At 50.4% G+C, this 27980-nt stretch overlaps 1 protein-coding gene across 1 annotated transcript; it reads left to right on the forward strand.

Annotated features, from left to right (window-relative positions):
- LOC115464533 (E3 ubiquitin-protein ligase TRIM39-like) lies at positions 1-27478 on the forward strand. The gene is made up of 8 exons (XM_030194899.1): positions 1-255; positions 1670-1813; positions 12170-12265; positions 13001-13228; positions 15112-15134; positions 25127-25233; positions 25856-25921; positions 26934-27478. Exons 1-8 carry the CDS (start codon positions 1-3, stop codon positions 27476-27478), a joined length of 1464 nt encoding a protein of 487 aa, XP_030050759.1.
- Positions 27479-27980: the final 502 nt, after the last annotated feature.

The raw sequence follows: 27980 nt of genomic DNA on the forward strand, positions 1-27980 counted from the left end.
ATGGCTTTTGCAAACCCTGCTGAAAGACTGCGAGAAGAAGTTACGTGTTCCATCTGTCTGGATTATTTTACAGATCCAGTGACTACAAACTGCGCCCACAACTTCTGCCGTTCCTGCATCGCTCAGAGCTGGAAAGGGGCAGAGAAGTATTTCACCTGTCCCCAGTGCAGGACAAGGTCTCGGAAGAGGAGCCTCCGGCCAAACAGGCAGCTGGCAAATGTAGTGGAAATAGCGAAAAAACTCTGGCAGGATTCAGTCAGACTAAGAGGCAGATGCAGCAACCAAACGTAAAAAAATCTAAATCGTTAAAGTCCCTAACGATTTTAAAATAACGAAAAATGCACCAAAAAAAAAAGTCACACATGCTGAGATCGGTAGTGAAACGTACAATGTATCAAAGAATCACAATACACATCGTTAATCGGCCCCCAAATCATGCGCAGAGCAGCCAAGCGTTATGTTAGCTGCTCTGCGCATGCCACAAACAGTCACAACACAGTCAAATCGCAAGCACATGGCTCCCAAATAAAAACAAAAATTTAAAAAAAAGGGTCGGGAGGGGGCAAGGGCGCTCATCAGGAGCGTCCTGTACGGACGGCCTTGCCCCCCCCCCCCCCGCTGCTCCCCACTTTCCGCCGCTGAAAAAGCAAACTTCTAGAAGCCCCTGCCCCCCTCCCTTCCTCAGTACTCTGTCACCTGTGCTCCGCCTCCCGACATCCTCCGTCCGTGCCCCGCCCCCTTTTGGGGTCGTCGCCGCCATTCCCCTCCTCCATCGGGCCCCCCTTCCTCTTACCGGGCCCGTGCAGCGCCTCTCTCCTCTGTCCGAAGGCGCTGCACGGGCAAGAAGAACGCTGAATCAGCTGATGCCTGCCTTCGCGATGGGCGTCTTTCTCCTCCTGGGCCCGCCCCTGTCTGACTGACTGACGTCAGACAGGGGCGGGCCCAGGAGGAGAAAGACGCCCATCGCGAAGGCAGGCATCAGCTGATTCAGCGTTCTTCTTGCCCGTGCAGCGCCTTCGGACAGAGGAGAGAGGCGCTGCACGGGCCCGGTAAGAGGAAGGGGGGCCCGATGGAGGAGGGGAATGGCGGCGACGACCCCAAAAGGGGGCGGGGCACGGATGGAGGATGTCGGGAGGCGGAGCACAGGTGACAGAGTACTGAGGAAGGGAGGGGGCAGGGGCTTCTAGAAGTTGCTTTTTCAGCGGCGGAAAGTGGGGAGCAGCGGGGGGGGGGGGCAAGGCCGTCCGTACAGGACGCTCCTGATGAGCGCCCTTGCCCCTCCCGATCCTTTTTTTATTTTATTTTTTTATGTGTTTTCTGAGGTCCTTTGGACCAATCACAGCGCTTTTAGCTCTGCTAATGCGCTGGGATTGGCTCAAAGTTTGTTTATTTTTTCAATTAACACTTTTTCTTGGCACAGAGCTGTCCTAACGAGAGGTCCAGACCTCTCGTTAGTTTTCCTGCCTTTTTCCTGCGTAAAGGCAATCGGAAAAGGTTAGTGCATGTCGTTTCAATGGGGTTTTCACACTAATTGCTCATCTCCATTCCGTTTTCGTTAGCTGCTACTGTCGTCGGAAAATAGGCTTAAGTGCATGGAAAGGATAGGAAATTCTTCCCTGAGGGCTCATTTAACGATGAAAAACGTTTAGTGCATCTGCCTCTAAAAGAGGAGAATCTGTGCCAGCAGCATGAAGAGAAACTGAAGCTGTTTTGTGAAGAGGATCAGAAAATGATCTGCTTTATTTGCAAAGAGGCCAGAGATCACAGATCTCACACTGTGATCCCCATAGAGGAGGCTGTGCAAGAATACAAGGTTTGTGTCAGGATCTTTATTATCCTAGCCTGGCCTGGAGTCACAGATGCCCATTCAGGAGTGTGTTTCCCTGTGCTGAACACTTTTCCAGCAGTAGATAATTTGGGTACCGTAGTTATTTCCCTGTCTCTGAGGGGCTTCCTATTTATTTTATTTTTATTTGTTACATTTCTATCCCACATTTTCCCACCTATTTGTAGGCTTATTTACAGGGGCATATCTAGACTTCAGCGGTAGGGGGGGCCAGAGCCGAAGTGAGGGGGCACATTTTAGCCCCCCCCCCCCCCGGCCCCAGCACCACCTCCAACAACTTTGACCCCCCCTGCCGACGACCCTCTTGACCCCCCCGCCCACCATCGCCGTCACCTACCTTTGCTGGTGGGGGACCCCAACCCCCCGCCAGCCGAAGTCTTCTTCCTTCGTTTGGTTTCTGAGTCTGACGTTCAGCACGTACAACGTGCAGGACATCAGACTCACAGATGCAAGGCTCCGTTCTGTTTCTGTGAGTCGTGACGTCCTGCACGTTGTACGTGCTGGACGTCAGATTCAGAAACCAAACGAAGGAAGAAGACTTCGGCTGGCGGGGGTTGGGGTCTCCCGCCAGCAAAGGTAGCAGACGGCGACGGCGGGTTGACGGCGGGAGGGGGGTTGAGAGCGTCGTCGGTAGGGGGGTCCAGGGCCAGCTACGCCCCTGGCTCAATGTGGCTTACATAGTACCGGAGAGGCCTTTGCAGGCTCCAGTGTGAACAAATACAGGGTGATGATGTGGTAAGATCAAGTTCACGTGGCAGAGCCACATTAGGGAATCGGAGAACAGAAGAGTTGTGTTTTGTCCATTACGTGCTTTAGTTTGGTTGTGTTGCAGAAATTAGGCATTTAAATTGGATCGGTAGGGTATGCCTTTTTAAACAGGTTGGTTTTAGTGATTTCCGGAAGTTTAGGTGGTCGTACGTCGTTTTCAAGACTTTTGGTAATGCATTCCACAGTTGTGTGCTTATGTAGGAAAAGCTAGATGTGTAAGTTGTTTTCTCCGAGGACAAGCAGGCTGCTTGTTCTCACTGATGGGTGACATCCACGGCAGCCCCTCCAATCGGAAACTTCACTAGCAAAGGCCTTTGCTAGTCCTCGCGCGCCCATGCGCACCGCGCATGCGCGGCCGTCTTCCCGCCCAAACCGGCTCGTGTTCGTCAGTCTTCTTTTGTCCGCGCTCGGTACGGTCGTGTTTCGCCGTTCGTGCCCCAGAAAGTTGACCTCGCGCGTCGTTTTCGACTCGTTCTTTAAAAAGAAAATAATAAAGAGAAGAGTGTTTCGGGAGGAGACCTTTTGGTTTTTTCCCTTCCCGTATTTCAAGTTTTTCGCCCCGGTAAGTTTTCTTTCGTCATCGGGGTGGGCCCTAGTTAGGCCTCGGTCGAAGTTTTCTTCTCCCTATTTTTGTGGTGCCATTTTCGCCTTTTCGAGTTTTGATCTCGCCGGCGTGATTTTTCCGCCCATGACATCGAAGTCTCCCAGCGGCTTCAAGAAGTGCACCCAGTGCGCCCGGGTAATCTCGCTCACTGACAGGCACGCGTCATGTCTTCAGTGTCTGAGGGCTGGGCACCGCCCTCAGGCCTGTAGTCTGTGTTCCCTTTTACAAAAGCGGACTCAGGTAGCGAGGTTAGCCCAGTGGAACATCTTGTTCTCGGGCTCTTCATCGGCATCGGCACCGGGGGTATCGAGTGCATCGACGTCGTCAGCGCCCGGACCTTCATCCTCGCCCCCGATTGCATCGAGTGCATCGAGGCATCGGCCCTCTGCATCGGGGTGACATCGGAAGGCTGCGTCGGCGTCGGTGGTGTCGAAACCTCCTCGTCTGCTGATGTCGTCGGACGGTGGTGCTTCGTCTGGAGTGCAGGTGAGGGCTGTCCATTCCCCTGCTGGTGGCGGTGAGCCTTCGGGTGGGTCTCCCCCTACCCTGAGGGCTCCTGCAGTACAGCCCCCCCGAGACCGACCCTCTTCGGTCTCGGCCCCGAGGAAGAGACGGCTGGATTCTACGTCCTCCTTGTCGGTGCCGGGAAGCGCCGGTGACGTGCTTCGCTCCAAAAAATCGAAGAAACATCAACACCGGTCCCCTTCCCGTGTCGGCACCGAGAGCTCTGGGTCGCCGAGGGAGTCGGCACCCAGCAGGCATCGGCACCGAGAGGACCGCTCACCCTCTGTCCAGGAGGTGTCGATGCGCTCCACTCTGGACAGCCCGGAACAGCCTCCACGCCCGGAACAGACTGACATCGACGCCTGCATCGACTTCCATGCCTTTTTCTGCAGCCGCTCTGAACGAGAGCCTCCGGGCCGTTCTTCCAGAGATCCTGGGAGAGCTGTTGCGCCCTACCCCTCCGGTACCGGGGGTGCTTGCACCTCCGGTACTGTCGAGTGAGGCGCCGGCTGGCCCTTTGCCAGGGGTGAGGTCTCCGGCATCGCGGTACCGACTGCGGTCGCCTCCCAGGAAGGCTCCCCGACTACGTCGGCGGAGGGAGCTTCGCCGGTTCGGGCGAGGGAGTCTACCTCTCGACGCTCCCACCATGGCCGTGGTTCCATGGAGTCGAGCCGGGCACGGTTGCAGACACAGGTCCGTGAACTTGTGTCTGACACCGAGGGTGAGGCCTCGTGGGAAGAAGAGGAAGACATCAGATATTTCTCTGACGAGGAGTCTGAGGGTCTTCCTTCTGATCCCACTCCCTCTCCTGAAAGGCAGCTTTCTCCTCCCGAGAGTCTGTCTTTCGCTTCCTTTGTCCGGGAGATGTCTACGGCCATCCCCTTCCCAGTGGTTGTGGAGGACGAGCCCAGGGCTGAAATGTTTGAGCTCCTGGACTATCCTTCTCCACCTAAGGAAGCGTCCACAGTACCCATGCACCATGTCCTAAAAAAGACATTGCTGGCGAACTGGACCAAGCCTCTAACTAATCCCCACATTCCCAAGAAGATCGAGTCCCAGTACCGGATCCATGGGGACCCAGAGCTGATGCGCACTCAGTTGCCTCATGACTCTGGAGTTGTGGATTTGGCCCTAAAGAAGGCCAAGAGTTCTAGGGAGCATGCTTCGGCGCCCCCGGGCAAGGACTCTAGAACCTTGGACTCCTTTGGGAGGAAGGCCTACCATTCTTCTATGCTCGTGGCCAAAATTCAGTCGTACTAGCTCTACACGAGCATACACATGCGGAACAATGTGCGGCAGTTGGCGGGCTTGGTGGATAAGCTCCCCCCTGAGCAAGCCAAGCCATTTCAGGAGGTGGTCAGGCAGCTGAAGGCGTGCAGGAAATTCCTGGCCAGAGGGGTGTATGACACCTTTGATGTTGCGTCCAGGGCCGCTGCTCAAGGTGTGGTGATGCGCAGACTCTCATGCTGCGTGCCTCCGACCTGGAGAATAGAATCCAGCAGCGGATTGCGGACTCGCCTTGCCGTGCGGATAACATTTTTGGAGAAAAAGTCGAGCAGGTGGTAAAGCAGCTCCACCAGCGGGACACCGCATTCGACAAGTTCTCCCGCCGGCAGCCTTCAGCATTTACCTCTACAGGTAGAAGATTTTTCGGGGGAAGGAAGACTGTTCCCTACTCTTCTGGCAAGCGTAGGTACAATCCTCCTTCTCGACAGCCTGCTGCCCAGGCTAAGCCCCAGCGCACTCGCTCTCGTCAGCAGCGTGCGCCTCAGCAAGGCCCCTCGGCTCCCCAGCAAAAGCCGACATCCAAGTGTCAGTGCCGGGCGACCTGCCAGTCGGAGGGAGGTTGAAAGCTTTTCACCAAAGGTGGCCTCTCATAACCTCCGATCAGTGGGTTCTCCAAATAGTCCGACAAGGATACACCCTCAATTTGGCCTCAAAACCTCCAAATTGTCCACCGGGAGCTCAGTCTTACAGTTTCCAGCACAAGCAGGTACTTGCAGAGGAACTCTCCGCCCTTCTCAGCGCCAATGCGGTCGAGCCCGTGCCATCCGGGCAAGAAGGGCTGGGATTCTATTCCAGGTACTTCCTTGTGGAAAAGAAAACAGGGGGGATGCGTCCCATCCTAGACCTAAGGGCCCTGAACAAATATCTGGTCAAAGAAAAGTTCAGGATGCTTTCCCTGGGCACCCTTCTCCCCATGATTCAGAAAACCGATTGACTATGCTCTCTGGACTTGAAGGACGCGTACACGCACATCCCGATACTGCCAGCTCACAGACAGTATCTGCGATTTCAGCTGGGCACACGTCACTTCCAGTACTGTGTGCTACCCTTTGGGCTCGCCTCTGCGCCCAGAGTGTTCACCAAGTGCTTGGCTGTAGTAGCAGCGGCACTTCGCAGACTGGGGGTACACGTGTTCCCATATCTCGACGATTGGCTGGTGAAGAACACATCCGAGGCAGGAGCCCTGCAGTCCATGCAGATGACTATTCGCCTCCTGGAGCTACTGGGGTTTGTGATAAATTATCCAAAGTCCCATCTTCTCCCAGTGCAGAAACTCGAATTCATAGGAGCTCTGCTGGATTCTCGGACGGCTCGCACCTATCTCCCAGAGACGAGAGCCAACAACTTGTTGTCCCTCATCTCGCGGGTGCGAGCGTCCCAGCAGATCACAGCTCGGCAGATGTTGAGATTGCTGGGCCACATGGCCTCCACAGTTCATGTGACTCCCATGGCCCGTCTTCACATGAGATCTGCTCAATGGACCCTAGCTTCCCAGTGGTTTCAGGCTGCTGGGGATCTAGAAGACGTGATCCACCTGTCCACGAGTTTTCTCAAATCCCTGTATTGGTGGACGATTTGGTCCAATTTGACTCTGGGACGTCCTTTCCAAATTCCTCAGCCACAAAAAGTGCTGACCACGGATGCGTCTCTCCTGGGATGGGGAGCTCATGTCGATGGGCTTCACACCCAAGGAAGCTGGTCCCTCCAGGAACGCGATCTGCAGATCAATCTTCTGGAGTTACGAGCGATCTGGAACGCTCTGAAGACTTTCAGAGATCGGCTGTCCCACCAAATTATCCAAATTCAGACAGACAACCAGGTTGCCATGTACTACGTCAACAAGCAGGGGGGCACCGGATCTCGCCCCCTGTGTCAGGAGGCCGTCAGCATGTGGCTCTGGGCTCGCCGTCATGGCATGTTGCTCCAAGCCACATATCTGGCAGGCATAAACAACAGTCTGGCCGACAGGTTGAGCAGGATTATGCAACCTCACGAGTGGTCGCTCAATTCCCGCGTAGTGCGACAGATCTTCCAGGTGTGGGGCACCCCCTTGGTAGATCTCTTCGCATCTCGAGCCAACCACAAAGTCCCTCAGTTCTGTTCCAGGCTTCAGGCCCACGGCAGACTGGCATCGGATGCCTTCCTCCTGGACTGGGGGGAGGGTCTGCTGTATGCTTATCCTCCCATACCTCTGGTGGGGAAGACTTTGTTGAAACTCAAGCAAGACCGAGGCACCATGATTCTGATTGCTCCTTTTTGGCCGCGTCAGATCTGGTTCCCTCTTCTTCTGGAGTTGTCCTCCGAAGAACCGTGGAGATTGGAGTGTTTTCCGACCCTCATCACGCAGGACGAAGGGGCGCTTCTGCATCCCAACCTCCGGTCCCTGGCTCTCACGGCCTGGATGTTGAGAGCGTAGACTTTGCCTCTTTGGGTCTGTCAGAGGGTGTCTCCTGCATCTTGCTTGCTTCCAGGAAAGATTCCACTAAGAGGAGTTACTTCTTTCTATGGAGGAGGTTTGCCGTCTGGTGTGACAGCAAGGCCCTAGATCCTCGCTCTTGTCCTACACAGACCCTGCTTGAATACCTTCTGCACCTGTCTGAGTCTGGTCTCAAGACGAACTCTGTAAGGGTTCACCTTAGTGCAATCAGTGCATACCATTACTGTGTGGAAGGTAAGCCGATCTTGGGACAGCCTTTAGTTGTTCGCTTCATGAGAGGTTTGCTTTTGTCAAAGCCCCCTGTCAAGCCTCCTACAGTGTCATGGGATCTCAATGTCGTTCTCACCCAGCTGATGAAACCTCCTTTTGAGCCACTGAATTCCTGCCATCTGAAGTACTTGACCTGGAAGGTCATTTTCTTGGTGGCAGTTACTTCAGCTCGTAGAGTCAGTGAGCTTCAGGCCCTGGTAGCCCAGGCCCCTTACACCAAATTTCATCATAACAGAGTAGTCCTCCGCACTCACCCTAAGTTCTTGCCAAAGGTTGTGTCGGAGTTCCATCTGAACCAGTCAATTGTCTTGCCAACATTCTTTCCCCATCCTCATTCCTGCCCTGCTGAACGTCAGCTGCACACATTGGACTGCAAGAGGGCATTGGCCTTCTATCTGGAGCGGACACAGCCCAACAGACAGTCCACCCAATTGTTTGTTTCTTTTGATCCCAACAGGAGGGGAGTGGCTGTGGGAAAACGCACCATATCCAATTGGCTAGCAGATTGCATTTCCTTCACTTACGCCCAGGCTGGGCTGGCTCTTGAAGGTCATGTCACGGCTCATAATGTTAGAGCCATGGCAGCGTCGGTAGCCCACTTGAAGTCAGCCACTATTGAGAGATTTGCAAAGCTGCGACGTGGTCATCTGTCCACACATTCACATCTCATTACTGCCTGCAGCAGGATACCTGACGCGACAGTCAGTTCGGGCAGTCAGTGCTTCAGAATCTGTTCGGGGTTTAGAATCCAACTCCACCCCCCTAGGCCCATGTTTGTTCTGTTCCAGGCTGCACTCTCAGTTAGTTGGTAAATTTTTTAGGTCAATCTCAGTTATGTCCTCGCCGTTGCGAGGCCAATTGACCATGGTTGTTGTTTGAGTGAGCCTGGGGGCTAGGGATACCCCATCAGTGAGAACAAGCAGCCTGCTTGTCCTCGGAGAAAGCGAATGCTACATACCTGTAGAAGGTATTCTCCGAGGACAGCAGGCTGATTGTTCTCACAAACCCGCCCGCCTCCCCTTTGGAGTTGTGTCTTCCCTTGCTTTGTCTTGCTACATATGGGACTGACGAACACGAGCCGGTTCGGGCGGGAAGACGGCCGCGCATGCGCAGTGCGCATGGGCGCGCGAGGACTAGCAAAGGCCTTTGCTAGTAAAGTTTCCGATTGGAGGGGCTGCCGTGGACGTCACCCATCAGTGAGAACAATCAGCCTGCTGTCCTCGGAGAATACCTTCTACAGGTATGTAGCATTCGCTTTGTATTTAAATCCTTTGCAGCTTGTGTAATGCAGATTTAGATAAGATCGTGTTGATTCGGATGTATTTCTAATTGTTAAGTCAATCAAGTCTGTCATGTAACTGGGGGCTTCTCCGTAGATGCTTTTGTGAACCAGGGTGCAGATTTTGAAGGCGATGCGTTCTTTGATTGGGAGCCAGTGTAGTTTTTTGCGGAGGGGATTTGCGCTTTCAAATCGCGTTTTACCAAATATAAGCCTATCTGCCGTGTTTTGAGCGGTCTGAAGTTTCTTTAAGGTTTGTTCTTTACATCCCACATAAATTCCATTGCAGTAATCTAAGTGGCTTAGTACCATTGATTGTATCAGGTTGCGAAATGTTTTCCTCGGGAAGAATTGCTTCACGCGTTTGAGTTTCCACATTGAGTGGAACATTTTCTTTGTTGTGGATGCCACTTGGCTCTCTAGTGTTGTTACGGTCCATTGTAACGCCGAGGATTTTCAAGCTGTCTGAGATAGGAAGGGTGTGATCTGGGGTGTTGATACTTGTGGGGATGTCCGCGCTGTGTTAGGATGAGAGGCTAATGCAGAACATTTCCCACGTGGTTACTGCAGATTTAACACTGTTTTACTGTGGTTAGGGTTACCATATGTCTGTTTTTACCCGGACATGCCCTCTTTTTGAGGACATGGCTGGGCAACCAGGCGGGTTTTGCCATCCTGCCCGTTTGATTGGATTTGCGGACAAAGGGGCAGGCTGGTGGGTGGGCCTAGTGGTGTCCTATCCTCCCCTCCCCTTACTGTACTGCCCTGGTGGTCTAGTGACCTCTTCGGGGCAGGAAAAAGCCCCCTCTTTCCTGTCCGGAGCGCCTGCAGACTGTTTCTTGCTGATTCCGGTCCCGGCGCCGATTCAAAATGGCCGTTGAGAGTTGAAGCGGCCTCGGTCACTATCGGTGGCCATTTTTCCTGCCCCGAAGAGGTCACTAGTCCACCAGGGCAGTACAGTAAGGGGAGGGGAGGATAAGACACCCTTGGGGGGTTTGTGATGGGGTGAAAGGAATGGGGCAGTATGTGACAGGGGGCGGGGTGGGGTGTGGCAGGGATGGGGCATGTGTCCTCTTTTTGGGGGGGAGCAAATATGGTAACCCTAACTGTGGGATAGTAATGCAGAAAGGGTTTTAGGAACTTGCACAGAAACCCTGTCCGCACTCTGCAATTGAAATTTGCTATCCTGTGGCTTGCAAAACAAACAGAATAAAGTTTTTGACACATGGCTACTGCAGGAAACCTTTTACCAGGTTTGGAGCAGTGTAGAAGGGTTGGTTGAGAGGAGTGGGTGTCTACCTGTACCCCCTTCAACCTGACCAGCCTGCCCTGGATACCTTGCACTGTGGTCTACACTAGTGCCCTGCATTCAATGACCCAACTCAACCCCCCCAACCCACAGTTCAAAACATTTTCCTGATAATCTAGTGGCCCCCCCCCCTCCCTCCCTGACCTTTCTACCCATACTTCAAACATGTAGTGTAGTGGCCTTCGTTCCTGCCAACCCAAGCCCTATTTCCCCTAAAAAATAATTAAATGCCTGGTGTCTAGTGACACACACCACACAGTACAGAACACCACCATTTTTCAAGATGGTGGCTCTGGAGCCAGTAGCAAGGGAACCTTGATCTTGCCGCCCATTTTAAGGTATGGTGGGTGGGCCTGAGAGAGGAATCATGGGTGGAAGTGTGCCACTAGAGGTGGTGGAGATGAAAACGGTAACGGAATTCAAAAAATGCGTGGGATAAACATAAAGGAGTCCTGTTCAGAAGGAATGGATCCTCAGAAGCTTAGCAGAGATTGGGTGGTAGCACCAGTAGTTAGGAGGTGGGGCTAGTGGTTGGGAGGCGGGGCTAGTGCTGGGCAGACTACTACAGTCTGTGCCCTGAAAATGGCAGATACAAATCAAGGTCAGGTTAGTTGGGGTAAGAAGGGTCAGGGCAATCAGGGAGGGCCATTAGACCTTCAAAGGCAGCACCCTGGTCCACAAAGTTATTTACGGCGAAGTTCCAGGATACATGTCGAACCTAATAAATTTGCCATCCAGAAATAGAACATCCCAAACTTATTTAAATTTACATTATCCAAACTGCAATGGTCTCAAATATAAATCAACTTATGCATCCAGCTTCTCTTATTTATATATATTTTTTATTACATTTGTACCCTGTGCTTTCCCACTCATGGCAGGCTCAATGTGGCTTACATGGGGCAATGGAAGGTTAAGTGACTTGCCCAGAGTCACAAGGAGCTGCCTGTACCTGAAGTGGGAATTGAACTCAGTTCCTCAGGACCAAAGTCCACCACCCTAACCACTAGGCCACTCCACATATACCTATATAAGTACGCAACTATGGAACGCACTGCCTAAAGCTGTGAAAACAATTCATAACCATCTTAACTTCAGGAACTCACTGAAAACCATCTTGTCAAGAAGGTATACCCCCCCCCCCCCCCCCCCCCCCCCCCCCGGATCCAACTTAAATGCCTATATCTTGCGACACAACAAAACCATGGATCGTACTGGACACTTATAACCATCCCTTCCTTAAACCTTTGTACTTTAAACACATGATACTTTTATAACTATTGTGTATTTGGATTCTACCGAACCGGAGCTCGCCTCCACGGTACTGTGTAAGCCACATTGAGCCTGCAATTAAGTGGGAAAATGTGGGGTATAAATGTGATAAATAACTACTAGGGAAATGTTTTGAAATGTGGGTAAGGGGAGGGGAGGGGTAACTAGACCACCAGAGCAATATTTTTAAGTTGGGAGGGAAGGGACTGGTCACATGGGGGGGGGGGGGGTTGCTACTAGACATCAGGACAATTCTTATTTAATATTGGATGGGGTGGAGCGAAGTTAGGTCGGGTCAGGCAGGAGGGGAGGGAGATCATGGCGGATGAAGACCACTAGTAACTTTTTAAAATGTCACAATTCCTGACAGTACAGAGTTAAATGACTTACTAAAGTGTATTCCATTATCTTTCTTATCGCAGTATATCTGTGCATGTATTTTATTGCATTACTGCAAATGTGCTGTCTTAACTCTGTCATCAAGGTTTCAACCCTGGCTACTGTTCATTCATGCATCATCCATATACATTCACAATTCAAGAGGTTATATAAATAATAATTACATTCTAACCAACGATGTTTAATGTTCACAGGAAAAGAATAAAATGCACCTGGAGCCTCTGAAAAAGCAGCTGGAACATTTTCTGAAGTTTAAATGTAATGAAGAGAAGAAAGCTGAAGAGCTGAGGGTGGGTGTATGTGTCTCTTCTGGGCCAATTTCTGCAGGGTTCTTGTTCCTCTCACTACACCAGTCCCATGAATCATATCATATTACATAAGTACATAAGTATTGCAACACTGGGACAGACCAAAGGTCCATCAAGCCCAGTATCCTGTTTCTAACAGTGGCCAATCCTGGTCACAAATACCTGGCAAGATCCCAAAAAAGTTCTATACATTTTATGCTGCTTATCCCAGAAATAAGCAGTGGATTTTCCCCAAGTCAATTTAATAATGATCTAAGGACTTTTCCTTTAGGAAGCCGTCCAGACCCTTTTAAACCCCGCTAAGCTAACCGCCTTAACCACATTCTCTGGCAATGAATTCCAGAGTTTAATTACATGTTGAGTGAAGAAACATTTTCCCTGATTCATATTAAATTTACTACTTTGTGGTTTCATCGCATGCCCCCTAGTCCTAGTATTTTTTGAAAGAGTAAAACAAACGATTCATGTCTACCCATTCCACTCCACTGATTATTTCATAGACCTCTATAAAATGTCCCCGATGCTCAAAACTCCTGCACTGTTCCGGACAGCACTGAAAAATACTGCCAGAACAGCTCAGAAGAACCATGCCCTAATGTTGAGATGCAAATATAGGCACACTTATAGCATTGAGCATTAGGGAGTTTGAATCTAGAACTCTGCTACAAATCCACTCCTCCAGTGTTACTGACATTTATATCTCTTTGTTTAATCCAGAATGAGACAGAGATCCAGAGACAGAAAATTGTGTCTGAGTTTGAGGAGTTGAACCAGTTTCTGAATGAGCAGAAGCAGAACCTTCTGTCAAGACTGGAGCAGGAAAAAAAGGCAGTTTTCCAAAGAATCGGGGACAAAGTGACCCAGCTAGAAGAGCAAATCTCTTCCCTCACACACCTGATCTCCGAGGTAGAGAAGAGTCAGCAACCAGCCACTGATTTACAGAAGGTGACATTACCAAATATATTTCTAAGGGAATTAACATATCTGCCATGAGTGACTGTGGATTGCTCCTGTCCATGCCGGTTCTAGTCTCAAAATGGTTGTCACGACCTCCTGTGGCAGTCTCGGCAGCCATTTTGACTGTGGAACCAGTGGGGGCAGGAAAGATGACCAGTTGCTTCTGTCTTTACTGGCTCCAAAGAGGCCATTAGACCACCAGGACTTCAAAGGCAAACCTGGGGTGGGGGTGGGGGAAGGGGGAGTTTGTGGTTGGGTGAGGGGTGGACGGCCCAGGGGGACAGGCTTTGTGACAAAGGGTGGCTGGCCTGGGAGGGATGGGGGAGGGGAAGGTGAGGCAATGGTTTTATCTTCAGTTTCAAATGAAACCAAATGGTGAATTTCGGTCGCAGATTCCCAGTTTTGGTCACCTTCTAATCTCTGTTGTTTTATCATGATAAAAATGCATGTGGGTGTGATGTGGACTGGGGAATAAAATCTTGCCCCCAATATTCAGCCCTTGGCAGTCAGTGATTTTGAAAGCACTGACCACCGAGGGCTGAATTAGATCTGAATATTCAGTGTCGGAGCCTAATCCGGGTACCAGCTCGGACTGTCTGGGACTTTTGCTGCTGCTGGAAAATCTGGGTCCAGCAGATATTCAGTGCCGGTTCTTGGATAACTGTCTGGGCAAACAGGAACACTAATTATGCGGTGCTGGTCCTACTTACCTAGATAATTATCCAGACACTGCCATTGAATATCGACTGTGCTCAGATAACTTCTGGAGTCACCCTGATTCTGCCGCAGACTAACCAGAGAGTACTTAGTGGCAGGGGCGTAGCCAGACTTCGGCGGGAAGAGGGGTCCAGAGCCCGAGGTTAGGGGGCATATTTTAGCCCCTCCCCGGCGCCACCGCCCCCCCCCCCCCCGCTGCCACCAACAACTTTGACCCCCCCGCCGACAACCCTCTCGACCCCCCTCCCGCCGACAACCCTCCCCCGCCGTCGCCTACCTTTGCTGGCGGGGGACCCCAACCCCCGCCAGCCAAGGTCCTTCTGGTGCAAGGCTTCGTTCTGTTTCTGTGAGTCTGACATCCTGCACGCGGCCGCTGGCTGATCTGCAAGGCTTTGTTCTGTTTCTGTGAGTCTGACATCCTGCACATTGTACGTGCAGGCGTCAGACTCACAGAAACAGAACGAAGCCTTGTGCCGGAAGAAGAGGACCTCAGCTGGCGGGAGTTGGAGTCCCCTGCCACAAAGGTAGCGGACGGCGGTGGTGGCGGGGAGGGTTGGCTGCAGGGGGGAGTCGAGAGGGTCGTCGGCAGGGGGGTCCAGGGCCAAATCCACGGGGGCCCAGGACCCCGTGGCCCCACGTAGCTACGCCACTGCTTAGTGGGCACAGCTGATAGTGTCACTCTCGGAGCTTGGCCTAGAGAGCAATTTAACTGGGTTAGAACCTCTTGTTCCTGATTAAATCATTTTGAACATTGATCCCCTCTTAATTTTTAATATCACATTCAATCCCTGGCACTGCAGCATTGGTTGCATAAGTGCTGCTGAGTTACAGTCAGATGAGACCCAGCCCTGTCTCAGATCTCCTTTTTTTGTGAAATAGAAGTTAATCAGAGCCTCATTCTGTCTGTCCTCTCTTTCTTACATCTTTCAGGTGAGCTCTTTTGAGAAAACCCATCAAACCCAGCCTCTCTTCTTAAAAGGAGCTGCTAAAAGTGCTCTTTGTTTCTGTGAAGCATGAGAGAGAATCCTGTAAACATTGGTTAACTTTTTTATGTACGAGGTGTTAATGTGTCTGCAATGACCTGTAGGTGGATATCCTAAAAGTGTATAGTCTGCTCAAAAACTGAAGTATTCTCTGTCTCATTTCTTCTCTAGGAGGTGAAGGACACCCTGAGCAGGTACTGTTACACTAGCTTAGCGGGGTTTAAAAAAAAGGTTTGGATGGCTTCCTAAAGGAGAAGTTCATAGACCATTGTTAAAATGGACTTGGGGGAAAATCCACTACTTATTTGTAGGATAAGCAGTATAAAATATATTGTACTTTTTGGGAATCTTGCCTGGTATTTGTGACTTGGATTGGCCACTGTTGGAAACAGGATGCTGGGCTTGATGGACCTTTGGTCTGTCCCAGTATGGCAATACTTATGTACTTATCTAAGGTTGGTGCATGTGTATATCCGTGCCAGGTAAGAGGGGATCCATCAGTACTGCTGAAACACGCCAGAGCCATGGTTGTTATGTCAGGCAGCTCTGAGCACAGTAAGCGATATAGGGTGTGCAGCAAGAAATGCAGCCACAGCAGTGGTGCCTTGGTGCCCTGATTGAACTAGGAGGTCCCATTGCAGCAATTTTGGTGAGTGGCCTGTTCACAGGAAGGAGTCAGGGTGGGGGAGTTCGGCTCCCACGAGGCATTGGGAAACTCCGTCATTCTGGATCACATATGTGGCATCCCTGACTTTCCACCTGATTTGGTCACAGATAGGAGGTGATGTTCAGTAAACAAAGATATGAAGACAGTAGGTCAGACCAAGACCACATATAATGACAGTAGGGTACCAGCCCATTTATTGAAAGAATACCCAACACAGACACACTTTGGCTTGTTCCTTCATCAGGGGCATATAAGATTTCCAGGTTGCATGAAATCAGTTTGAAACATCCCACTCTAAACTTTTTGAGGGTCTATTAAAAATACATAGTAACATAGTAAATGACGGCAGATAAAGACCTGAATGGTCCATCCAGTCTGCCCAACAAGATAAACTCTTTTTTTTATTTGTTACATTTGTACCCCGCGCTTTCCCACTCATGGCAGGCTCTATGTGGCAGGCAATGGAGGGTTAAGTGACTTGCCCAGAGTCACAAGGAGCTGCCTGTGCCGGGAAACGAACTCAGTTCCTCAGTTCCCCAGGACCAAAGTCCACCACCCTAACTGTGATACTTTATAGCCGAGTTTGATTTGTCCTTGCCATTCTCAGGGCACTGATCGTAAAAGTCTGCCCAGCACCGTTCCTGTACTAAAAGTTCTGAAGCTAAGGTCAAAGCCCCTTAAAATTTACACTCCAGCCCATCCCCACGTATTCAGTCACGATCAGGGCACAGACCGTGACAGCATTGGTTTTACTCTCCAATTACCAGCGTTGCCACCCAATCTCTGCTAAGATTCCATGGATCTATTCTTTCTAAACAGAATTCCTTTGTGTTTATCCCACACACATTTGAATTCCATTAACGTTTTCATCTCCATCACCTCCTGCGGGAGGGCATTCCACATATCCACCACCCTCTCTGTGAAAAAATACTTCCTGACATTACTGCTGAGTCTGCCCCCCCTTCAACCTCAATTCATGTCTGCTAGTTCTACCACCTTCCCATCTCCGGAAAAGGTTCGTTTGATTCATTGATTCTTCCAATATTTTAAGCATTTAAAAAAGCACTAAAACACCTTCTGAATAACATTCTTCACTAGCAAACTAGTGTATTCTACTTCCTATTCTAGGTAGTTGTCAAAGACAGGTTTTTTATTTATCCATGCTAATATTGGGGAACAGCAAAGCTGGGTCAAGGGGTTCTGTGCCCCCATCTTGGGGTCAGTTTTTCAGTATGAACGGCAGAATCAGTCTCCTTCGAGTACCAGTCCCTCCTCCCCCCAACACAAGACCCCTTGCAGTTCTAGCCCTGTTCCTGTCCTAGCTCTCCCAGCATCACCCTTATAACATAGTGATGTAGTAAATGACAGCAGATAAAGACTTGATCGGTCCATCCAGTCTGCATAACTGTCGCACTCATGATCAATTCATGATTAAACCAACAATGACTGGCCTAGTCCTCTCCCAATATCGACCCCTTTCAGTCCCAGTCTCCTTCCAGCATCATCCCAGGTCTTGTGGTCTCTCATCATCACTCCCTTCCAATCCTAGCCGCCCTCAGCATTAACCCCTTTCAGTCCCAGACCCCAGCATCAATCCCCTTCCAACCAGAGCTCCCTCTTCCAGCCCAACCCCAGCATCAGCTCCATTCCATACGTATCCCCTCCCCTCCAAAATCATCAGCCCTTTCTAGCCAAATCCCAGAATTAATCCTTTGCACAGTAGCAGGAGTAGGTTTCTTCATGCCCACGGCTGTGCTCTTCCATCTTATCCAAAAACCAAGCTGAATTAAAAAAAAAGAGAAAAAATTTGAACTTTCACAGTGAGATGTTAATATTTAATTAAATGCTTAATCATTTATTTTTATGTTCTATTAATGGAGGAAAAGACCTCAACAGTCTAGGCTTGGCAGGAGATCAAACTTTCTAAGTGCCAACTTATTTAGACCTCTGGTATTATCACTGGTCAAAAACCTCAATGTTTATTATTAATTTTAGTAATTTTGTAGATTTTTTGATATTGTTTAGTGATTATAGCAATGCAATGCAAAGCACATTATAAAATATATTTAAAACACTTAGCTTAGTACTTCGCCCAACGGGGCTCTCCGTTTCACTCTAATATTGAGCTTCAACAGGGGACTAAGCGCATTTCAACCTTTCGTTGTGCCAAAATCCTTTAAAAATACCGTCCACTGGCTCTAAGACGCCGACTCTTCTGTCATGCCAGTACTGTTTTGGCACCGCTGCTGTTTTTAAAGGTGAGAATACAGAAAGGGCCAGTTCTCCCATTTAAAATCAGTAGTGTTGCTTACAACAGCCCCAGCGCAAGCCAGAAGAAGAGCTGAAAGACAGTAGTAAAGGGATTTCCTCCTGGCTGCTGTGAAGGGCCAGCCATTGAGAAAGCCATAGCTGCAAATGAAGTGTAAGAAATAGGGCACCCAGTCATAACAGCCCTGACAAAAGAACCCTGACAAAAAAGCCCTGACAAAACAGCCTTGTAACAAAATAGCCCTTGACAAAAGGGCCCCTCCCACAAAACAACCCTTGACAAAATAGCCCCCTAAGAAAAAAAATAACACATCACAAAAAAATATAATAAACTACAACTGAAATCTTCACTGATAAAGACTCCTACCAGCATTCAATTGCATAAAGCATATATAAATAAACAAAATTCTATAGCTACAAACTGATATTCATGATCTGTTCCATATCATCAAGCTGATCAATCCATAGACTGGTGGGTTGTGTCCATCTACCAGCAGGTGGAGATAGAGAGCAAACTTTTGCCTCCCTATATGTGGTCATGTGCTGCCGGAAACTCCTCAGTATGTTCTCTATCTCAGCAGGTGGTGGTCACACACAGCAGCAGCTCTGGCTAGGCCTCCAAGCCTAATCCTTAGGTTTTGTTGAGGCCTGGGGTTGAGGGCTCTTTTGAGCAAGTGCAAACCTGGTGGTGCCAGGTCCCTCCTTTTCTCCCCCCTCCCGCTGGCTCCGTTTAAAAAAAAAAAAATTTTAAACGTCTTTAAAGGCGTTTAATTCGACGTTTCTTTAAACGTTCATTGCAGCTACTCACTGGGACACCAGTTCGTTACAGCTCGGAGCGGCAAGCAGGTAATTTTACCTTTTTATAGCGGGCAGGGGGTTCCCCGATTCTTCTCCTCGTGGCATATGGCGTCGGAGGGCGAGGGCGCAAAGGGTCGCTCCCCGGATCGCTGGAGCGCTTCTAGAGGGGATGCGGGGGTTTTACAACCTGATTCGCCCTTGATGGGTGACAGTTTAGTGACCGATGAATGTCCCGGTCGTTCCTCCGGCGTGGCGGTTTTTTCCCGCCATAAACGCCCATCCCCCGCTCCTCGCCTCCGCCATCTTGGCCGGCCACGCGGCTCGGACGGCTTCTTCGTGGGCCGCCCTTGAGGTTGGAGACATTAATGCCATGAACGCCCTTAATTTGGGCGACGGCACAAGCGGCTAAAGTTAAGCGCCGTTATTCCTGCGCGGCTCCTTCGCGGAGTTTCGCGCCGGACGCCATTTTGGATGCGCAGCATGTCTCTCCCCCGCTATTGCGAGCGCCGGTTGAGAGTGCGTCTAGGGCTGTTGCCCAGGCTGCGGAAGTGCACAGTCTGGGGGGTTTCTCCCCCGAGTTTGTTTTGCTGCTGCATCAGGCTTTCCTCATGCAAAACGCTGCCCCTGCTCCCTCTTCTGATAAAGAGGTTGAGGTTCCCAGAGGTAAACGCCCTCGGGTTGATTTCCAGGCCTTGGAGGACTTTGTCTCCTCCGATGTAGATGAGGGCAGCGTGTCTGAGGTCTCCCAACGGTCCTTTGCGGATTCCTTGGAGGAGATAGATCCCCGCTCGGATGGAGCGGATGACCCCTCTGCAGCGCGGCTTTTTAGCCCAGAGGATTTGCCCAACCTGTTTTTACAGGCCATGGACACTTTGAAGATTTCCTCTCCGGAGGACGTCTCTCCCTCAGCCCCTGTTGGCTCTGCCATTATGCTGGGGACGAAGCGCCCGCCTAGATCCTTCCACGTGCATGATGCCATGCACACCTTAATTGCGGCTCAATGGGATGTCCCGGAAACGAGCCTTAAAGTGGCTAGGGCTATGTCCCGCCTCTATCCTTTGGCTGTGAGTGAACGTGAGGCCTATCTGTGGCCTACCGTGGATTCTTTAATCACTGCGGTGACTTAGAAAACGGCGTTGCCGGTGGAAGGTGGCACGGCCCTAAAGGACGCCCAAGACAGAAGATTGGAGGCGGCCTTAAGGTCGTCCTTTGAGGCAGCTGCTTTAAGTTTGCAGGCCTCAGTTTGCGGCTCCTATGTGGCCAGGGCGTGCCTGACTATGGTGCAGCGGGCGTCCCCCTCGGATCTTTCCTTGAGGGCTGATTGGCCGGCCCTGGAATCGGGCTTAGCCTATTTGGCAGACTTGCTGTATGATGTCTTGAGAGCCTCAGCTAAAGGCATGGCTCAGACAGTCTCTGCGCGGCGGTGGCTTTGGCTGAAACATTGGTCTGCTGACCACGCCTCTAAATCCCGCCTGGCTAGATTGCCTTTTAAAGGCAAGCTGCTCTTTGGGGTCGAGCTGGACAAAATCGTGACCGATCTCGGCACGTCTAAGGGCAAGAAATTACCAGAGGTCAGGGCTCGGGCTAGTACTCGTCCCGGTACCTCCAGAGGACGGTTGCTGGAAGCCCGTCGGTACCGCCCGGGCAAGTCGGGTTCCTCTGCCCCCTCTTCCTTCAAGAGGAAATTCTCCCCCAAGCAGCATTCCTTTCGCAGAGACCGCCGGTCCTCCCCCAGGGTCTCGTACCCAATGACGGGGCCTTGGTCCACGCCCCAGTGCAGATTGGAGGACGGCTGTCCTCGTTTCTGGGCGAGTGGACCAGAGTAACTTCAGACGCTTGGGTGCTGGAAGTCATCAGAGACGGCTACAAGCTAGAGTTATGCCAACCCTTAAGAGACGGGTTTGTACTCTCTCCCTGCAAGTCTCCGGTCAAAGCTGTGGCAGTGCAGCAGACTTTAAACAATCTGATCCGCCTGGGCGCGGTCGTTCCGGTGCCAGAAAATCAGCTTGGCAAGGGACGTTACTCCATTTACTTTGTGGTACCAAAGAAAGGAGGTTCTGTACGGCCTATCCTCGACCTCAAAGGGGTCAATCGGGCCTTGAAAGTTCGACACTTTCGCATGGAGACTCTCCGCTCTGTTATAGCGGCAGTGAAGGCAGGGGAGTTCCTGGCATCCTTGGACATCAAGGAAGCGTACTTGCATATTCCCATCTGGCCTCCTCATCAACGCTTTCTGCGTTTTGCAGTCCTGGGCCGACACTTCCAGTTCAGAGCCCTCCTGTTCGGGTTGGCTACTGCTCCGCGGACCTTCTCCAAAGTAATGGTGGTCATCGCGGCCTTCCTGAGAAAGGAAGGAGTACAAGTCCATCCTTATCTGGACGACTGGTTGATCTGAGCCCCCTCTTATGCAGAGTGCGGCAAAGCTGTGGACCGGGTGATTGCTCTTTTGAGCTCCCTGGGGTGGATCATCAACTGGGAGAAAAGCCAGCTGCGCCCGACTCAGTCCCTGGAGTATCTGGGAGTTCGATTCGACACCCAAGTGGGCAGAGTGTTCCTGCCGGACAATCAGATTGTCAAGCTTCAGGCTCAGGTGGACCAGTTCCTAGTAGCCTCTCCTCTTCGGGCTTGGGACTATGTGCAGCTGTTGGGCTCTATGACGGCCACGATGGAAGTAGTGCCCTGGGCCAGGGCGCATATGAGACCACTACAACACTCTCTGCTGCAGCGCTGGACTCCAGTGTCGGAGGATTATGCTGTGCGCCTTCCCTTGGACCCAGCAGTGCGCAAGGCGCTGAGCTGGTGGCTGAAGACAGACAAGTTGTCTGCAGGAATGCCTCTTGTGACCCCGGAGTGGATTGTGGTCACGACGGACGCCTCTTTGTCGGGCTGGGGAGCCCACTGCTTGGGAAGGACAGCGCAGGGGCTCTGGTCTCCTGCAGAGGCAAAGTGGTCTATCAACCTCCTGGAACTCAGAGCCATTCGGTTGGCACTTTTGGAGTTCCTCCCGGTACTGGCGCTGAAGCCAGTACGGGTCCTGTTGGACAATGCCACGGCTGTGGCCTATGTCAACCGCCAGGGAGGTACCAAGAGCGCCACTCTAGCCAAGGAGGCTATGAATCTATGACAGTGGGCGGAAGCGAACCTGGTACAGCTGTCAGCGGCCCACATTGCCGGAGTCATGAATGTCAAGGCGGACTTTCTCAGTCGCCATACCTTGGATCCCGGAGAGTGGCAGCTATCGGCTCAGGCGTTCTTGGACATCACGAAGCGCTGGGGCCAGCCGAGCCTAGATCTGATGGCGTCATCGGCCAATTGCCAAGTGCCGCGCTTTTTCAGCAGAGGACGGGACCCTCGATCTCTGGGAGTAGATGCTCTCCTCCAACAGTGGCCGACACAGGAGCTTCTCTATGTGTTCCCGCCCTGGCCCATGTTGGGCAGGGTGCTAGACCGGGTGGCAAAGCATCCGGGCCGGGTAATCCCGGTGGGTCCGGACTGGCCCAGACGTCCCTGGTATGCGGACTTGATCAGGCTCTCAGTGGACGAACCTCTGCGACTGCCAGCGGAGCAGGGCCTGTTGCATCAGGGTCCCGTGGTGATGGAGGATCCCTCCCCCTTTGGTCTTACGGCCTGGCTATTGAGCGGCAGCGTCTGAGGAAGAAGGGCTTCTCAGACAAGGTCATCGCCACTATGCTGAGAGCGAGGAAGCGCTCTACTTCTACTGCTTACGCCAGGGTTTGGCGTACTTTTGCAGCGTGGTGTGAAGCAGGCTCACTTTCTCCCTTCACTGCTCCAATTTCTTCAGTGTTGGCGTTCCTGCAAGAAGGTCTGGAGAAAGGCCTGTCGCTCAGTTCCCTTAAAGTCCAGGTTGCGGCTCTGGCTTGCTTCAGGGGTCGCCTGAAGGGTGCTTCCCTGGCTTCGCAGCCAGATGTGGTGCGTTTTCTCAAGGGAGTTAATCACCTGCGCCCTCCTCTGCACTCAGTGGTGCCTGCGTGGAATCTCAATCTGGTGCTAAGAGCCTTGCAGAAGCCGCGTTTGGAACCCTTGTCGAGGGCATCTCTGAAAGACCTGACGTTGAAAGCAGTCTTTTTGGTGGCTATCACTTCAGCCAGAAGAGTTTCCGAGCTCCAGGCGCTCTCATGTCGAGAGCCTTTTCTGCAGTTCACTGAGGTAGGAGTGTCTATTCGCACAGTGCCTTCCTTCCTGCCCAAGATTGTTTCTCGCTTCCATGTGAATCAGCAGCTCTGTCTCCCATCCTTTCGTAGGGAGGACTACCCAGAGGAATACTCTGCTCTCAAATATCTAGATGTGAGACGAGTCATCATCAGATACTTGGAAGTGACCAATGATTTCCGGAAGTCGGATCATCTGTTTGTCCTGTTTGCAGGTCCTCGTAAGGGTCTGCAGGCTGCTAAGCCTACAGTGGCAAGATGGGTCAAGGAAGCCATTGCAGCGGCTTATGTGGCCGCGGGGAAGGTGCTGCCTATTCAGCTGAAGGCTCACTCCACTAGAGCTCAGGCGGCCTCGATGGCAGAGGCCGGGTCCGTCTCCTTGGAAGAGATTTGCAAGGCGGCCCATACCTTCTCCAGACATTACCGCTTGACTGTGGCTGCTCGGGCGGAGGCCCGGTTTGGAGCTTCAGTGTTGCAGTCAGGGATTGCTATGTCCCGCCCTGGGTGAGTACTGCTTCGGTACATCCCACCAGTCTATGGATTGATCAGCATGATGAAATGGAAGGTAAAATTATGTATCATACCTGATAATTTTCTTTCCATTAATCATAGCTGATCAATCCATAGCCCCTCCCAGATATCTGTACTGTTTATATTCTGGTTGCATTTCAGGTGCAAGTTTAGTCTTCAGTTCAGGAGGACTTCGTGTTCAAGTTTTTTCAATTGGATTCTTCAAGAGTTGAGACGAGTTTGTGTTACAGTGAGCTGCTGCATTCCTCTCCCCTCCGTTTTACGGGGCTGGATTGAGACCTAAATTCTGCCGGCCCTCCCTCCTGCTTCGGGCGGTTGTAGGGCAGCTTTATACCCCTCCCGCTTCGGCGGTGTTAGGGTCAGTCAGCTCCTCCCGCGGTTGCGGTTGCAGGATAAGCCAGATCCCCCCGCATCGGCGGGTGTGGTGTCCCTCCCCCGCTCCGCGGGGATTAGCTGGACGGATTCCCCTCCCCCACTTGTGTGGGGATGAGCTGGGTTAATTCCCCTCCCCCGTTTCGGCGGTGGTGAGCTGGGCAGAGTGTCCCTTTGTGGGTGTAATTCTCTAAGTGCTGAGTCCTGCGGATGGAGCTTGGATATCGACATACTGAGGAGTTTCCGGCAGCACATGACCACATATAGGGAGGCAAAAGGATTGCTCTCTATCTCCACCTGCTGGTAGATGGACACAACCCACCAGTCTATGGATTGATCAGCTATGATTAATGGAAAGAAAATTATCAGGTATGATATATAATTTTACCTTAGCCCCCCTGACAAAAGGGCCCGATCAGGCTGCCCAGAATATGGCACTGCATTTTTTTTCTAGGGGGCTATTTTGTTAAGGGGGCTAATTTGTCTAGGAGCTATTTTGTCGAGGGTTATTTTGTTAGAGGCTTTTTTGTCGGGACTATTATGTTGGTGAGCCATGGTGTTTCTTGATCATACACCTTGAGGTTAGGGAGTGATCCCTCTGGCACCGTGAAAATGGGGACAAAATATTTCTCTGTTGTGATACAGAAGTGTGTGTGCATTTCCCCTGATCATACAATGAGGGGGTTAAGGAATGATTCTCGCTGAAATATGGTAATATACATACTGGTGGAAAAATGTAAGGGATTTTCTTACATATAATAAACATTTTTTTTTAAATGCAGCACCTTGGTGTGCTTGAGATTATCAGTTATATCTACAGTCAAATTAACTCGTAGTCACTGTACAGTGAAAATGCCATAAAGCTCAAGATGTGGGCTTTTTTCCCCCCCTATAATAGCTCTTACATTTTGAATTTTGTAGTTTAATGTTACTGTGCAATACTTGTTCATGAAACTGTTAGAATTTGAATCTGTGAATTATATGGTTAATAAGGTACTTCCTTTTATTGGTGTTGAATAGCCAGAATCTCTGAAAGTCATTACCGTAGCCATTAAGAAAAAAATGAAGAGCAGAGAAGATGGTGAAATTTGTTCTTACCTGCTAATTTCCATTCCTTGAGTCCTGCTAAACCAGACCAGACAAGTAGAATTGTGTCCTTTCCCAACCAGCAGGTGAAGGCAGAAAATACTGAGCTCTATGACATAATCATCAGTGGTGGTGCAGCACTGAAACCTATCAATATACCACTGACAAAGCAGAACTAAAAGAAATTTGCACAAAAAGATTAGCGTTAAACCAAGAACAATTCAGCTGAACTGTATTAGGGATGCCAGGTACAAAGCTCTGGATCCACTGGTGCTATCGCCTTTCCTTCTTCCAGTATGACCATGCTTATGAGTCTCAATACTGTACTATCGCTGGTAATGGATATCACTGAATTAGCCCACGTATCACTTACTTGGTACCCACCTTGTGGTGCAGTTGCAAGTACGATATGCTGGGCAGCTGTAGCTCTTCAATGGCAGACCCTCATCGCCTAGGCAAATTCAGGCCCAGATTCACTAAACCTAATGAGCCAGCAACGTGGTTTTTATACCAGTTCTAGCCAGTTTAGCGAGCAAGGAGTAAAACGAGACATGCACAAAAGGGTTTTCCAAGCTCCTTTCCTATCATGGCAGCAGCTAACGAAAACAGAATGCAAAGCTATTATAATGAGCTAATTACTATACAAATGTGCATGCAATGCGATGCACAGATGTTTTCCAACCCACCATGCTGCACCTGAATCACGCAGCCACCCATCATTCTGCAGGTGAAACCGATAAAGAGAGATAACCTTGCAGCCACCACCTCCTCTGTAGAAGCCCTCTCATCTTCCCAAGCTGACTCATAGTGCGGGATCTGTCACCACTGGACTCTGGTGACCCAGAGGTGCCCCTGTAGGTAGCCCATAGGCCAGCCTGGACCCACAGGATTGAAGCTCTTGATTAGTGTCCCGTGTCACCAATGGACTCGCCCTTCTAGGAGAATAAGGGATTCAAAGGAATTTCTCTGAGTATCTGAGTGCTTCACAACCTGAGTATCTGTTTTTTGTTTTGTTGGTTTTTAGACCCCACAGAACCTCAAAATAAGGAAAAGTGTGAGGAAAACATCCCACAGGGGTATGGAGCAGAAGGTGTGATAGCAGATGGGGAACATCAAGAGGGAACTAGAGGGGAACATCAAGACAGTCACCTTTTGTTAGTTGTATCCCCGAGGGGGAAAACAGCAGTCACTGCTCCACCAGAGCACGACCCACAGGTTGAGGGCTGGACCACTGGAGTCCCCTACTAATGATAGCTTCACAGCACCATTGCAAAGAGATTACCTCACCAAGTCAAGACCCATAGGCTAAGACTTAGGGCACTAAGAGCCGACAGACTCGACTACGAGACTGGAGGCTGTAGTCCTGAAAGTCACATCTGTAGAAAAATCATCCTGGTGCATCTTTTCCTGAGGCAGAGAAATTACTGGTTTCAGTGCTGCACCATTCTATATACTGACGATGATGTCACTGGACGCTCAGTGTTCTTTGTCTCCATCTGCTGGTTGAGAAGGGTCTTTCCCATTTGTTTGGACTGGTCTAATGGAATGATAAGTAAGCTAGTTTTGTTACTGCTTTTTAAAATCCGAACTTGCAGTTTGATGTGTTTTATTACGGTTGTGAATCACTCAGATGTTAGGTATGATATATCAAATGAATAAAGTAAAATAGAAAGGAAAGAGAAATGTGAAGCGATGAGGTGAAAATTCTATCTGTGCAGATGTGACCTTCCATTGTCTGCTGAGAAGAAATAGTTGTCCACTTTTACTTTACTTAACAACTGAATGCTATTTGACACAGGGGGCCAATAGGGTTATGAGTTACAGGGAAGTCTGGCAGTGAATTAACCAATTAAAGCCTTTCTTTCATTACCTTATTGAGGCATATGTGAATACATTCAGTCCAGTGGGGAACACTGCAAACCCAATGTCAAATAGGTTTTATGAGACTGCCAGTTTCAAGTTTATTCCAGATTTAATAATAGGGGAGATCCTGTCATACAATTAATGAATGACTGAAGAGCCCATCAATGTGATTTAAAGACAGTGTGGGAAGTCATTGAGAAGCGTGTGCTGATGTTTATTTATGTGTCTCCTGTCTTTAGTGGATGTGAGTTTGGATCTGGAAACTGCTAATTCTTGGCTCATCCTATCTGAGGATCAGAAAAATGTCAGACGGGGAAACACAAGAAAGAATCTGATGGACAATCCCAAGAGATTTGATACTGATCCATGTGTGCTGGGATGTGAGGACTTCACCTCCGGGAGACATTACTGGGAGGTGGACGTGGGGAGTGAAAGTGGCTGGATATTGGGTGTGTGTAAAGATTCAGTGAGGAGGAAGGGGGGCAGCCAACTGTCACCTGATGAAGGATATTGGACAGTGGGGCTGTGTGGGGATGAATACTGGGCCCTCACCTTCCCTCTAACATCGCTCCCCCTAAGAGAAAACCCCCAGGCAGTGGGGATTTTTCTGGACTATGAGGCAGGAAAGGTCTCATTTTACAATGCAGATAATAAATCGCATCTCTTCACCTTCACCGACACCTTCTCAGAGAAACTCCGACCCTTGTTCTGTACATTATATTATCAATCAGCTCTGAGAATCCGCCCTGTGACAGCCTCGGAATGGAGCCAGGCTCAGGATTAACATCTGCAGCCTCTGGCAAGATTGGGAGAGGTGAAAAAATGTTACTGATATGTGTTTAAACATGTTCAAAGGCATCACTGCCACCAAAATATTAAAGTTTAAGGATTTTTTCTTCTGTACTTTATAGAACTCAGCTTTATTTATTTGAATCCCAGTGGACTAGCATTTTTATTTTTTTATTTTATTTTTGTTACATTTGTACCCCGCACTTTCCCACTCATGGCAGGCTCAATGCGGCTTACATGGGGCAATGGAGGGTTAAGTGACTTGCCCAGACTCACAAGGAGCTGCCTGTGCCTGAAGTGGGAATTGAACTCAGTTCCTCAGGACCAAAGTCCACCACCCTAACCACTAGGCCACTCCTCCACAAGACTTTCTGAATCTCAAACATGGTATAAGAATTGCCAGATTTACAATGACGGATGGAATTAGGGCTCAGTGACAGAGCAAGGCTCGCGATGAAGCTCTGTAGAGTCGACAAGTTCTTATGATAAGATGATGA

This window comes from Microcaecilia unicolor, chromosome 3 (genome assembly GCF_901765095.1).
Source record: "Microcaecilia unicolor chromosome 3, aMicUni1.1, whole genome shotgun sequence".
Classification (NCBI taxonomy): Eukaryota; Metazoa; Chordata; class Amphibia; order Gymnophiona; family Siphonopidae; genus Microcaecilia; species Microcaecilia unicolor.